We start from the raw sequence: 14,224 nt of genomic DNA, 5'->3' as shown, positions 1-14,224 counted from the left end.
AGAGAGAAACATTGATGTGAGAGAGAAACATTGTTTGGTTGCCTGTCATACACACCTCAATTGGGTACTGAATCTGCGACCCAGGCATGTGCCCTGACTGGGAATTGAACCTGTGACCTTTTGGTGTACTGGGTGATGCTCCAACTGACTGAGTCATACTAGCCAGGGCTCAGAAGCTTCTTATATTTGCTTTATTTCTAGTGTCCAGGGTTTTATGTTTTTATAGATGTATTTATTTTGGGTAAAATGAATAAGTATATTCCATCTTGATCCACAGCATAGACATCTCTTTGAACTCAGAATTTGCTTTTCAGTACATGGGCTATCACTGTTGGCTTTGTACCTTTGCCAGACATGATAACCATGAACTCTATGTCTTCATGCTCATTGCTGATAAAATCTTGGAGGGGATCAATAAGTAATTCCTTGGGTATGTCCCTAAATACCCCTGTAATTTTTATTTTATGACTTGACAGATCTTATGTTTAATATGCTCTCTGAGCCTCACATTCGCCTTTGAAATTCCATGCTATTCTGTATGGTTTCCAGTGTGGATTCACAGAGTGGATGTAATTAATTAAAATATATATATATTTTTGCCTGGCCGGGCGTGGCTCAGCGGTTAAGCTTCGACCTAGGATCCAGGCGATCAGGGTTCGATTCCCAGTCAGGGCACGTGCCTGGGTTGCGGGCTGCAGCCGATCAATTACTCTCCCATCATTGATGTTTCTATCTCTCTCCCTCTCCTTTCCTCTCTCTGTAATCAATAAAGATATATTTAAAATATATATATATATTTTTTGAACTTGCCATTTTTCTCTCTCTCTCACATACATACTGCACCTGTTTTTTCCCTTCATTGGCTTCACTTCCCTTAATGCACAGTTGACTTCACCATAGTCCTTTCCCAACATTTACCTCTGGGTCAGTCACTTTGGTATTGATCAGTTGGTTACATTAGACTCTTTCACCCAAATGACCTTTCTGCACACTTTTGGCATATACTCAAGATTGAACTCATTTCATTGTGTTTTTTATTTTTATTTTCAAAATGTACTTTAAAAAAAATATATACCTTTATTGATTTCAGAGAGAGAAAAGGAGAGGGAAAGAGAGAGATGGAAACATCAATGATGAGACAGTCATTGATCAAGCCCACAACCTGGGCTTGTGCCCTGACCGGGAATCAAACCCCAATTGCCTAGATCCTAGGCCGATGCTCAATCACTGAGCCACGCCCGGCTGGGCTCATTGTGTTTATTTTTTTCTGCTCTGAGGCTCTGTTTGTTCATGAAGGAAGACATGATGCAATGTAGATTGGTTCCACTAGAAAATTCTACAGAAAATTCAAATTGATTCTGTAAATAAACCTTCTAAAATAAAACCAACCTAATAAGCCTCACTGGAAATTACACTTGATCCTCATTACTTGCAGATTCTGTACATGGGAATTCATCTACTTGCTAATATTTGTTTGAAAATTCAAAGTCAATACTCAAGGCCCTTACGTGATCATTCACGAACATGGGCAGAATGGGAAAAATTTGAGTCACCCAGTGAGCATGCTCTCACCACAGGTTGAAAAAGGTGATGCTGCTGCCTTCTTGTTTAGCTTTAACACCATAAACTTGTGTTGTTTTTGTGGTCTACTTAATGCTACATTTTCTACATGTTTGTGCATTTTGTTGGTGATTTTGTGATTTAAAATAGCCCCTAAGTGTATAGTTCTGAAGCGAAGTGCAAGAAGGCTGTGATGTGCTTTATGGAGAAAATATTCTGTTGGCTGTGGGTTCAACGTTAATGAATCAATAGTACGTGTTAAATAAGATGATTTTAAGCAGAAACACACGTAAGATGTGGTTATGTTTTGATCAATTGACAAAAGTCTGACCAAAGGCCCATGGCATTCTAACCCTGTATTTCCCCTAGCAGTGATGATGATGAATTAATCACTAATTCAGCGTATGCAGCATCTTTATAGAACATAACAACCATGAATGAGACTCCAGTCTATTTTATTTGACTTTTCCATAGACATACAAAACAGATCTACAGTCATTGTTTAGATATGATTGTAGATCTTCTCTCGTCTTAATCCCCTTCAGCCTAATTACCTCCAACTTTACTAAAATTATTGAAAACATCTTGTGCTTTCACATTTGTGATCATCATTTATGATCTTCATTCAAATACCTCAGCCTCTATTAATAGTAACTTTCTTATTAAAAGTTTCAGAGGAACAACTATGTGCTTTTTTAGTCTTTTATTTTTAAATTTTTATTACAGAAATTTCAAATATATGCAAAAGTAGAGAGAACAGTATAATGAACCCCTATGTACTCATCACCCAGCTTCAACTATTTTTAACACTTTATTTTATTTTATTTTACTTTATTTTATTTTATATTTTATTTTATCCCTATATATTCTAACACAATCCCTTCAACCCTTCCCTCCACCACAAAATTCCAGATCTATTTTGAAAAAAATCACAGAAGTCATATAATTTCATCTGAAAATATATCCCCTATTCAACAATGCCATTTCGATGATGGTATTACAGGAGAATGTTCTTTACAAATTTGGGACGTTAAAGATGAGAAACCAAATTTACTCCTGTGATTATAATACCCTATCTTTCTATCTTTGGAGGGACCTAGCACCCACAGTTTTGCCACTTGACCTATTCCCTCTATTTTAATATCTCAAAAATCATCAATAACCTCACATGCAAAGGTCTTTACTTGGGTGTTTGGTTGTTAGACTATGATCCTTCATTGGGACGGTCCTGAGAGATGCTGACCCCCGTGCCCCCCAGCCCCCGGCTGCAGCCCTCCGTTCTGCTTTCTTCTTTTCATTCTGGTCTCTCATCCTCACTATAAGCCTGGCTATTCCTAAAGACTCAGGTCTCGGATGAAATTTTTCTCTGCTGTCTATGTCATCGCTCAAAGAAGCTATCTTTTTTTTTTTTTTTAAAGTCAGTGTCACTTTAATGACTTCCAAGTCTACATGTCCAGAATTAACCTCTTGCCCAAATTTCACCTCACATTTCCACCTACTCCCAAACAATTTTCATTTATATGTTTTAAGTTGTTAATATGACTAACATTTGTATTTGTGCCGTCACAAACAACGAACATCATGAAATGTTAACCAGACTTCCCATTATCAAATTTCTCATTCGTATTATCGGGTTTCATTATGCTCAGGGTCTTTTACTCTTCTATCTCCCTCATGTGGAGTCAACCACGTCTTAGAATATTTCCCTCTTTATCATAGCTCCCATATTTATCTCTTTTGTCTGCATTCCTTTTGTTAATACTCCAATTATTCCTTCATTACGTCATATTTTGATGACTAATGTTGCTTCCTGGTTTGGCCTCCTGCTTCTAATTTTAAAAGTTTCTCTTATGTGCATACCTGCACAAACTTTCGGTTTCATTTCCCACTAAATCCCTCACTTAAAATAGTAGGATTTTTGGAAAAAATAGGATTAGAGACAGACCAGCAGACCCCACATAGGCTAAGCAACTTGGTAATCAGAGAGTTAGCAACAACAAATAATTGTACCTTAAAAAATAACTGGGTAAGCAGGATACCCAGGGTGGCTGGTGGCTGATTTAGGGGGTGTTAAAAATGCACAGAAACAATGAGTGGAAATACCTGGCTTGCTTGGGGTGAAACAATGGGAGTGTAGCCCAGAGCAGAGGAGGAAGTGCTAGGCCCTTTATACACATTTGTAAAAATATATATATTATCTTCAAAATAATCACCAGAGGTAGGTATTACCATCATTTAAAATAAGTAAATTAAAGGTCTTAGCCACCTTGGAAGGGCCAGACTTGAAATTAAGCCCAGATATTTGACTCTAATGTCCATTCTCAATATCAGCAATAGACTCATCCCACTTCTTTTGGGAGCTATGTGACACTGATAAAAAGGCAACCAATATGGGGAACTTCTTTGTCAGTTGAACCAGGCAGGTTAAGAACCCTGTTCTCCAAAGAGATTGAGTTTTTAATCTCAGTCTACTGAACCCTGAGGCTAAGCCAGTTCTCCAGGTGGTGAAGCTCCTCCTCTATGTGAATTATGATTAGATAAAGGGAATCACTGTGCATATGAACACACCAAAGACTTGAAAACCCACCCTTTCATTGAAGTCAAGTTAGGAGAGAAATAGCAAATTCCTCTGTAATGAATGAATGATTAACGACTAACCTCTTCCTTCCCTCTCAGGGTGACTCTGGAGGACCACTGGTTAGTGCAGATGCTAGAGACATCTGGTACCTTGCTGGAATAGTGAGCTGGGGAGATGAATGCGGGCAACCCAATAAGCCTGGCGTTTATACTAGAGTGACTGCCCTGCGGGACTGGATCGCTTCCCGAACCGGTATCTGAGAGAAAAGCTGAGGAGAATGGAACGCATCTGTGTTTACAGGCCAGTCTGAGAGATACGGAATTGCAGAAGAAGCCTTGTAGGTCACCTCGATCTGACCAAAAATGAAACCGTCTGCTTGATGAATAATTTGCTTCCTAGCTCTGCTCTACATGTGAGCAACCTGCTTCTTCCAGATGGATTCTGTCTTCACTTGCAATCATTTATTTTCTACAAATTTTCTGTCATTTGTGCCTTGTTGACATAAAGTTTCTCATGCATGTGTACAATTTGAAGTGGTTCCTTCCTTCATTCCCCCAGGTTCTGTCTTATCAATAAATCTCCACTTACAAGGTACAGGACAAAAAATAAAACACTAAAAGGAAAAACTGCAATTTTATGTACAGAAAAATATTGTGGGTTTTTTTTTTTTTTTGGAACAGAATAAAGAAAATGATCACATTCACCGTGAAAGGTCAAGCAAAGACAGCTACCATGATGGAAATACCATGATGGAAAAGGAATGGGAACTCAGACAAGGCGATACAGAGAGAAACAAGATACCGCTTTTTTCCCCATTTCCAGTCAAACGACTACAGGAATAAATGTGGGCAAGATTATGCTTTCCTGGAACCTACAATCATTTTACAAAATCTATATAAAGCAAATAATATTTATTTAACATGCACTGCTGAGAATGTGGATACATAATAATAAAAATAATAAACCTTCCATTTGCTTGACATTATAATATGCTAATCCGTGAAAGAGGAAAAGATGGGGAAATGTCACTAATGAATTCATTGAAAATTCTTTTCGAATCTGAGGCTAAAATGAAAATTTATTTAAGAACAACCAGCACAGCATATGCGGTAAGATTTTTGAGTGGTTGAATGAGAGGGGATGAAGAGAGAAGCAGCTCAGACCACTGCATGAAAGGGCATTGTCACCAAGTGCTTGTGTGTTTGTATCTGAAGCTCTCCCGAACTGCAAAGCCTTGCATGGGAATCAAGTCCAGATGTTGGTATGTGGTTATGGTCACGCAAAGGAACCTAGAGCTCTTCCCCACATTTATTTCTGTAGCTTGATTTCCACCATTTTGAAATAATTGCAGACCTTCCCCACGGCTGTGCGTCCACCCCATGCTCGCGGTGCAGGCCTCTCTGGGTTCAGATGGGAGGACGGCATGGGGAAGGCCTTCTGGAAGCCGACTCCCCGCATCCAGAATGGCACTGGATTGCTAACTGCTTGGATACAAAATGGAAGAATAAAAACTTAATCATCAGCCGCCTGCATCATTTCAGTTTTGGTAAATTTCTGCTGAGCTGTTAGGGACACAACATCCAAGTGGTCAAGGCCACTATGGAGTGAGCACCGGTGCCTTGGCAGGCGCCGTGTTAATGGTGAGGTCTCACCGAATCTTTCATTAACGCCTCCCTCACTGTGCACAGCTACTTAACGCAAGTTTGTATTGTACCACAACCACTTTGAAAACTAACGTCAGTAGGAACATTTGACTTTAATTGACTCAAATAATACTGGCATGTGAGCTGATAAGATTTAGGCACTTGGTTAAAATAAGATATGAAAACTGACCTGAATTGATAGTGTTAAATATTTTGCAGAAATTATTTTTGTTCCATTTAATGAATATTTTGAGAAAAAAATTGAGGGAAGTGATAGTTTTTAAACAAAGATTTAAGTACATTTTAAATCTGAATTTTTTGGTGTGACCTTGGTTCACAAACCATACGGGTTTCAAGTGTACAGCTCAATAAAACATGGCCTGCACACTGCATCGTGCGCCCGTCGCCCCAAGCAAAGTCCCTTTCCACCCTCATTCTCCCCCTCTGTGCCCACCTCCCTTAGCCCCCACCCCCCTCCCTCTGGCTATCACCACACTATTGCCTGTGTCTATGTGTTATGTATGTATAGTTTCTGGCTCAGCCCTTCCCCTTACTCTGTTCCAATAAAAATCTATTTCCCTTGTTTCAGTATATTCCGCAGTCAGGCCTCTAGGTGGCACCCGCCCGCTGCAGGAAGATACAGGGAAGAGAGACGTCTGTCTTCAAGTAATAAGAAAAACTGCAGTAGCAGTTCTATATTAGGGTCTTGTAAAACTAAAAAAATACACTCATGAAAAGGCATTTAAAAGTAAATCCATGTAAACTTGCATCATGGTTAGTGTTTTCCAGATTTCTGGAGGCTAGTTTCCAAACTAAAATAAAATGAACACGTGACATAAAGAGTTTCCTCTGCAAACTAAGTGGAAGAGAGTTAAACTGACCGATTTTTGGAGTTTAATTTTATAATGGCATTATATTCCTCAAAGAAATATTTTTGGTATTTTCAAAAGATGTGAGAAAGAGAGGTTGAGTCACTGTGAAATATGAGCAATAATTCAAACTTTATGTGTACAGAGAAACAGGTAATGTAGTGTCAAATTTTTTTAAATGACAACTTCCTTTGAAAGATAACATAGAAAGTGTTTAAGCATTATTGGAAACGTCTGTTTTAACCATTTAATTGGAGAAAGTTAAGTCATGACCAAAATAATATTTATTAAATGTAAAAAAGGGTAGGTGATTCCTCTTCTGTATCTTTTATCTCTCTTACCACAACACCTAGTAAAGTGCTCTGTATCTAATAGTCTTTGAATAAATGTTGCCAAACTGCTCTTTTATTTTTGTATTATTCAGAAAACAGAGCTTTATTATTTTTCACACATTGATTTTAAGGAGTAATGTCAGATTTTTACACTAACTGTGTGACTTAAACCAGTAATTTAAACACTGAATAACATTTACATCAAATGAATGTTCTTGGAACATAGTAGGTGCTGAAAAATGGTGCTATTGCAATGGTTGTAATGAAACTACACTCTTCTTTTGAATGATTGGTAATTGATCATAACAGGTTGAATAAAGACTTTTGAAATGAAGAAATAATTAGACTGTGAGAATGGGCTGTTTTCTTAATTCTGATTCTACAAAATAAATTTTATTGGGATAATTCCAAAACATATTGTCAATTTTTTATCTGACTGCTATTCTAATTTTTTGTTTCAACCTTTAAAAATGATAAACCTTATTAACCAAAGAGTGACTGGATTATATGAATATCTATAGTCTAGTTCAAACGATGCCTTCTCCATTAAGCTTTCCTTGACTCCCTCAAGTGGACGTAACATCCTCTTTTCTGAAATTCCTAACTATTAAAAAAACTTATTTTACTTTCAAATAATCGTGGACTCACATACAGTTGTAAAATATAATACAGAGAGATCCTGAGTATCCTTTTTGCAGCTTCCCCCAGTGGAAAGATCTTGCTTAGCATTAGTAAAATGTCACAGCCAGAAAGTTGATACTGAGATAAGCCATCAAATTTATTCAGAGTTCACCAGTTTAAAAACATGCAATTATTTCTGTAGGTGTGTATTTAGTTTCATGTAATTTTATCACATATGTGACCACCACCACAGTCAAGGTACAAAATAGCATTTTTAAAAATATATATTGATTTTAGAGAGAGGAAAGGAGAGGGAGAGAGAGAAACATCCATGATGAGAGAGTCATTGATCAGCTGCCTCCTGCACAGCCCCCGACTGGGGATCGAGCCCGCAACCCGGGCATGTGCCCTGACCGGGAATCGAACCCCGATCACCTGGATCCTAGGTCGATGCTCAACTGCTGAGCCACACCCGGCCGGGCCAAAATAGTTTTATCACAATTCCTCCTGCTACCCACAGCCACCTACCTTCCTCCCTACCTCTATCCTGAGTCTCTAACCCTGGTAACAACTAATCTGTTCTATATCTTTCTAATTTTGCCAATTCAAGAATGATATATAAAGGGAATCATATAGTGTATAACCTTTGTAGGCTGGCTTTTTCACTCAGCATAATTCCCTTGAGATCAGTCCAAGGTGTGTGTATCAATAGTTCATTCTTTTTTGTTGCTGTGTAGTATTCTATGGTATGCATATACCACAGTTTGTTTATGCATTCACCCATTGAAGGGCATTCAAGTTGTTCACAGTGTTCGGCTATTATGAAAAAAGCTATTATAACATCTGTGTGTAGGTTTTTTGTGTGTGAACATAGGTGTTCCTTTCTCTGAGATTAATGGCCTTGAGTACATTAATGGTTGTATGGTAAGCGCATGTTTGTTTTTAAAAAAACTGCCATAGTCTTTTCAGATGGCTTCTTACCATTTTTTAACCTCTCTATATCTGTAATCTGTACTTATGTGTTCTGGACATGTGTAAATAGATCTGATTTCAGCATTGGCCTGTAAGCTCTGTAGGGGTAGGGACCATGACTGATTCATTTTTATAACTTTCATAGTTCATAGAAAAGTATATTGCTTATGGCCCATAAAGGTTTATTAAATAAAGAATAAGATAGTAATAAAGCAAGCAAATATAATATATGTAAAATGGAAAAGAAGAAATTCTTTGGGTAGAAAATAACATACTGCCTCATAAGTGTATTATGCCCTAATTTCTATACTTCTGGATTTTGCCACAGTACCTTCAAGTATCTAATATTGGTTGACGTAAAATCTTGCTCTCCACTTTCCCATATGGCACACAATCAAGCACACACTTAAGCCATGGTTTATATCATGATCCAGTCCTCATGCTTGAACGTATTTCCTGATACATTTATATTTAATATATTTAATGGTTTTCTGATACATTTATATATAAACATGTTTAACAGTCATCTGATACATCTTTATCAGCCTCTGTGTTGCACTTGCGGGATGAATTCCAGAACAGGAATATGCTTCATAAAGCTTTGTTGGTCTGTTCCTGTCTGGTGTGGTTCAGTTGTTTCGGCATCCGCCTTTGCACCAAAAGGCTGCCACTTTGATTCCCAGTCTGGGCACACGTCCCGGCTGCTGGCTCCATCCCCAGGAGGGGGTGTGCAGGAAGCAGCCAACTGACGATGTTCTCTCTCCCTCTCACTTCCTCTCTTTCTAAAAATATCAGTAAAATATTATTAAAATAACCTCTTTTGGTCTTAACTTTTATAACCATGACTCTATAATTTGTTTGTCCTAATGTAATTTTTTCTGTACAGTTCTCAAGGTGGAGGCCTATGAAATGCAATTAGATCTCCATTAGTTGACACTGATCCATTCATTAATCAGTACTTCTTCGGCATAGCTATGTTCAGAGTAAATAAACACAGTAGTCAATCACTATAACTGCCTTGCATATTCCTACATTGCTTCTTTTTTGTTTCACCACTCTGTCACACTTGCTTTTTACCATAATCTTGATAAAATGCAAATCTCCACCTTTTCTTTTTCTATACCATGCAGTTGAATGTGGAGAAAAATACACAACCACACTGACTGATCTAAATTCAAATTCATGATCACAAACCTCCAGCATAACCTTGATGCTTCCCCACTATCATGCTATGCTCCACCATTCACTCTCCCACTCTCCTAGACATCTATTTCACATCTTTCCCTCTCCTCAGCTCTCCTAACATCTTCTTATCCGTTCCCAACTCTACTGCAGACCTTGCTTCTGACCTCCTTCACTGAAAGTTGAAGCATTCTGAGGACACCCTTCACTGCCTCCACTTACCAGCAGCTGCGCCCTCCCTCACGGCTGGCTCTTCTACCTGTTGCTGAGGCACTCCGAATGAAAGCCAATTTCTCCACCTGCACACTAGACCCTACCTTCTCTCACCTACTTAAGGAATTTGCTCCAGTAACTCTTCCCTCCCTCTCCTACGGGGTCAACTTTTCCTTTTGTTGTTTCTTCCATCTGAAAATAAACAAACAAATAAAAACAAAACACCAAAACATTATTTTGATCCCACTTTCTCTACCAGTTGCTGCTTCAAGACTTTGCAGGAAGGGTTCTTAAAAAATTGATCTATATTTACTATCTCCTACACGTCTCCTTCCATTATTCCTTAAGCATATTTCAAAATTTGGCTCCATATCTCCCTAAAACTGTTCTCTTCAAGGACGTTTATTCTCTCCATGTTGCTAAATCTAATGGTGAATTCTCACCTTACATGTCTTATCAATAGCACAAGGCACAGTTGATTTTCCCTTCGCCTTTGTTAACCTTCTTCTCTGTCTTCCAGGGCACAACACCCTCCTGATTTCCTGCTACTCTCAGACTTTATAATCACAGGCTATTCTTATACTCTGGTCGCTATCCTTGTCCTTGATCTCTTAATGCTGGCTTACTCCAGGGCTAAGACTTTGTTACTCTTCCATATTGATCTCATTCAATCTTAGTTTTAAATACTATATACATGACATTTCAGATTTTTATTTTCAGTCCAAACCTCTCTCCCCAAATCCAAACTCATATGTCCAATTTCCTATGGGTTATCTCCATTCAGATGTGCAAGAACCATCTCAAACACAACATGTCTTTTCCTAAAATGTGTTATACCCACTGTCTTCCTCATCTCAGTCAATGCCATTCTTCCAGTTGTGGAGGCCTCAAAACTTGCTATCCTCTTGCCTCCTCTTTTTTTCTCTCACTTCCCACATCTAAAACTTTTCTAGTATATTAATATTCTCTAGAATTTTGCCTAAACTCAAGCTCACTTGTCAATTGTTTATAAATTAATATTTTGCTCCCTTCTGAAAAGAATATCATTCCTTTCATTCTCTGAATTCCCATAATTCCAGAGACATGAACTTCAGTAGTCAAGTTATCATTTTCAACTATTTTTCTTACCATGGAATAGAGTTCATTCTGGGAAAAGAAACAACAAAAAAGCATTTATAATAGCAAAGTAGCTACCTAAAGATTTTCTTTCCTCTTGAGCTTCTGCTATCTACATTTCAGCCTCCTGTTCATGGTTGTCAAGGCACCTTATTTAGTCTACAGCTTACTCTCTGTAGACATCAGTTGGAATAATCAATGTGTCTGGGCATTTCATCACAGGAATTAGTCTCCAGTTTCCTCAACTTCCAAAATTTATATTTTCAACTACAATCTTTTCAGTGAACTACAGCCTCTTATAAGCAATTACCTATTCAACAGCTCCCCATAGATTTCTAAAAGCCCTCTCTAATGGAAGATGTCTAAAAACAAGGTCTTGATTTCCAATTTCTACTCACTATTTTTCTGAGTGGTACCATCTCAGTTAATGGCATTACTGTGAACCCAATTGCTCAGGCTCCAAACTTTCTACTATGTTCAATTCATCAGCAGATTCTGCCAGCTCAGCCTTCAAAATATACCAGACTTCAACAATTTCTTGCTATCTCTGCAGCCCATTTTTCTCACCTTTACAAACTACAGCAGCCTATTAACTCCCTTACTCCTGCTCCTTCTCAGCCCTGACACCTGGTTTCTTGCTTCATACAGTCACTAGGAATATAAGTTTGATCAAATACTTTTCTGTTTTAAAATTTACAATGGTTTTCCACCAAATTTAGAATAAAATTCAAAATTCTTGTTATATTTCATAATGTCCAATAAAAACTGTTTCTCTTTGGCCATTGCCTTTAAAACTTCTTATCTTTCTACAATTTTTCTAACTCTCCGCTTTGGCCACTTTGCAGTCCCTCAAGCATCTCATGAATTCTCTTGGCCCTATATTTTTGATTTTTCTACTTGAAAAGATATTTCCTTAGATATCCATGCAACTTTCCCCTTCTCCTCATTTTATTCAAGTCTCTGCTCAGATGTCAATCTCTCAGAAAGGCTTACCTTGACCACCTTATCTCCCTTAGTAGCCTCTGTTACGCATATTCCTTTCACCCTCTTTATATCTCTTTATAGAAATAATTTCTGCCTGACACTACACACACACACACACACACACACACAAATAAATAAATAAGTAAATAAATAAATAAATACTTGTTTATTTTCTGTCTTCTACACTAAGATGTAAACTCCAAGTGGCAGGGAGTTTTGCTTCTGTTTACTGTATTTCCAGTGTATCTGGCACATGGCAAATATTCAAATATTATTTATCAGATGAATAAATGAATGAAACACTGCCTTTATACCTTGATATCACCTAAGAAGGAACCTAGCCCGGCTGGGCATGGTTTAGTGGTTGAGCATCGACCTAGGATCCTAGGCGATCGGGGTTTGATTCCTGGTCAGGGCACATGCCCGGGTTGTGGGCTCAATCAATGACTCTCTCATCATTGATCTTTCTATCTCTCTCTCTCCCTCTCCTTTCCTCTCTCTGAAATCAATAAAGACATATTTAAAAAAAAAAAAAAAGAAGAAGCAACCTAAACGAAGTTAACCAGGGCTCAGGATGCTTGGCTAAGATGAGTGCTATTGTTTCCCTTTGTCTTAAAATACATGGTTTATTATTACTCAAGCACTCTTCTAATTGATTGATTTTCTTAACATCCTTGAGACCAGAAGATAGTACTTGGATAGGTAGACATAATGCAAATGTTTTACTTTTGGTTCAGTGTTTTTCTGTGTGTTTGAACACACAGTCACATGTGTTCCCTCACCTGCCCCAGGTATGAAAACGACTTGCTGTCAGATAGAGTTCTGGCATTAGCCTCCCAACTAAGACTAGAGAGAGACACTGCTGTCTTCTTTTACACCAGACCACCAATAGTTCTTGTCTTTCATGTAGAGCATTAAATTAGTTATCTCTTGCTTGAGAAACAAATTATCCTAAAGCTTAGCAACTTAAAACACCAAACACCTAATATATGGTAGTTTCTGAGGGTCAGGAATCTACTACAACTTCACTGGATATCTCTGGCTCAGGACTCTTATAAAGTTTCAATCAAAGTGTCAGCCAGGGCTATAGTCAATTCAAGGCTGGACTGGAGGATTTGCTCACTCATGCGGCCATTCGGTTCTTGCTGGCTGTTGGCTAGAGTCATCATTAGCCCTTATGTAGGGCAACTAACAACATGGCAGCTGGTTCCTTCAGAGAAAGCAGCAATAGAATGAGAGAAAGAACCTGTTATTAGTTTCCTAGGGCTGCCATAATGAAGTACTTCAAACTTGATGACTTAAAACAACAGAAATCTCAGAGTTATGGAGGCTAGAGTCTATAATAAAAGTGCCGTCAGGGCTATGGTGTCTTAGAAGGCTCCAGGGAAGACTCCTTCCTTGTCTATTCCTGCCCTCTGGATGTTGCCTGCAATCCTTGGCATTCCTTAGCTTGTAGCCTTATCGCCCCAGCCTCTGTCTCTGTGTAGGAGAAGATGGTTATTTTGTTTCCTTACGTAGGCTCTCTCATTCTCCACATGGGTTGTTTCAAATCATTTACTATCTCATTAAACCTACAGTTTTGTCACCTTCTATTTAATTTTTAGTAGAAGAACTTGCCTTCTATTTTACTTGGAAAAATTAACTAGTACCTACATTTTTTCCACCACTAAACTTACTAACATACATGCTCTGTTCCCATTCTTTCCTCCTTTCACACTGTTGCAAAATTGAGATGTGTTTTGGGTTCCATCTCCAGGGGGGAATCCATCTCCTGCTTCTTCTAGCTTCTTGTAACTACCACATTCCTTGGCTATGAGCCCATCACTCCAATCTCTGTTTCCATCTTACATGCCCCTTTCCTCTTCTATGTGCCTAATTTCCCTCTGCCTCTCTCTCTTTTAAAAAATAATTTAATTTAATTTTTTCCATCACCTTTTATCCCCTCTATGCCCTCTACCACCTCCATCCAACCCCACACTGTTGTTCATGTCATGAGTTCTCTCTCTTTACTTTTTTCTTTTTTGTTCAATCCTTCCACCTCCCTCCCAGCTCTACGCTCACCTCGAGCTGTCTGCCTGCTCTCTGTTAGTCTGTCTCTACTTTGCTTGGTAGTTCAGTTTGTTCATTAAACTCCACCTATGAGTGAAATCATAT

At 38.4% G+C, this 14,224-nt stretch overlaps 1 protein-coding gene across 1 annotated transcript in view; it reads left to right on the top strand.

The window, feature by feature from the left end:
- The window catches only part of LOC308559291 (transmembrane protease serine 11E-like), a 36,182-nt gene extending 31,360 nt beyond the window's left edge, over positions 1-4,822 (top strand). Inside the window, exon 10 of the mRNA XM_081141883.1 lies at positions 4,237-4,822. Within this exon, the coding sequence (XP_080998009.1) occupies positions 4,237-4,398 (162 nt within the window). The 3' untranslated portion in view covers positions 4,399-4,822. The remainder of the gene's footprint in view (positions 1-4,236) is intronic.
- Positions 4,823-14,224: the final 9,402 nt, after the last annotated feature.

The sequence above is a fragment of the Miniopterus schreibersii genome (genome assembly GCF_964146895.1).
Source record: "Miniopterus schreibersii genome assembly, chromosome: 1".
Taxonomy (NCBI): Eukaryota; Metazoa; Chordata; class Mammalia; order Chiroptera; family Miniopteridae; genus Miniopterus; species Miniopterus schreibersii.
The sequence above is the reverse complement of the archived record's forward strand: the minus strand, read 5'-3'. Positions and strand labels throughout refer to the sequence as shown.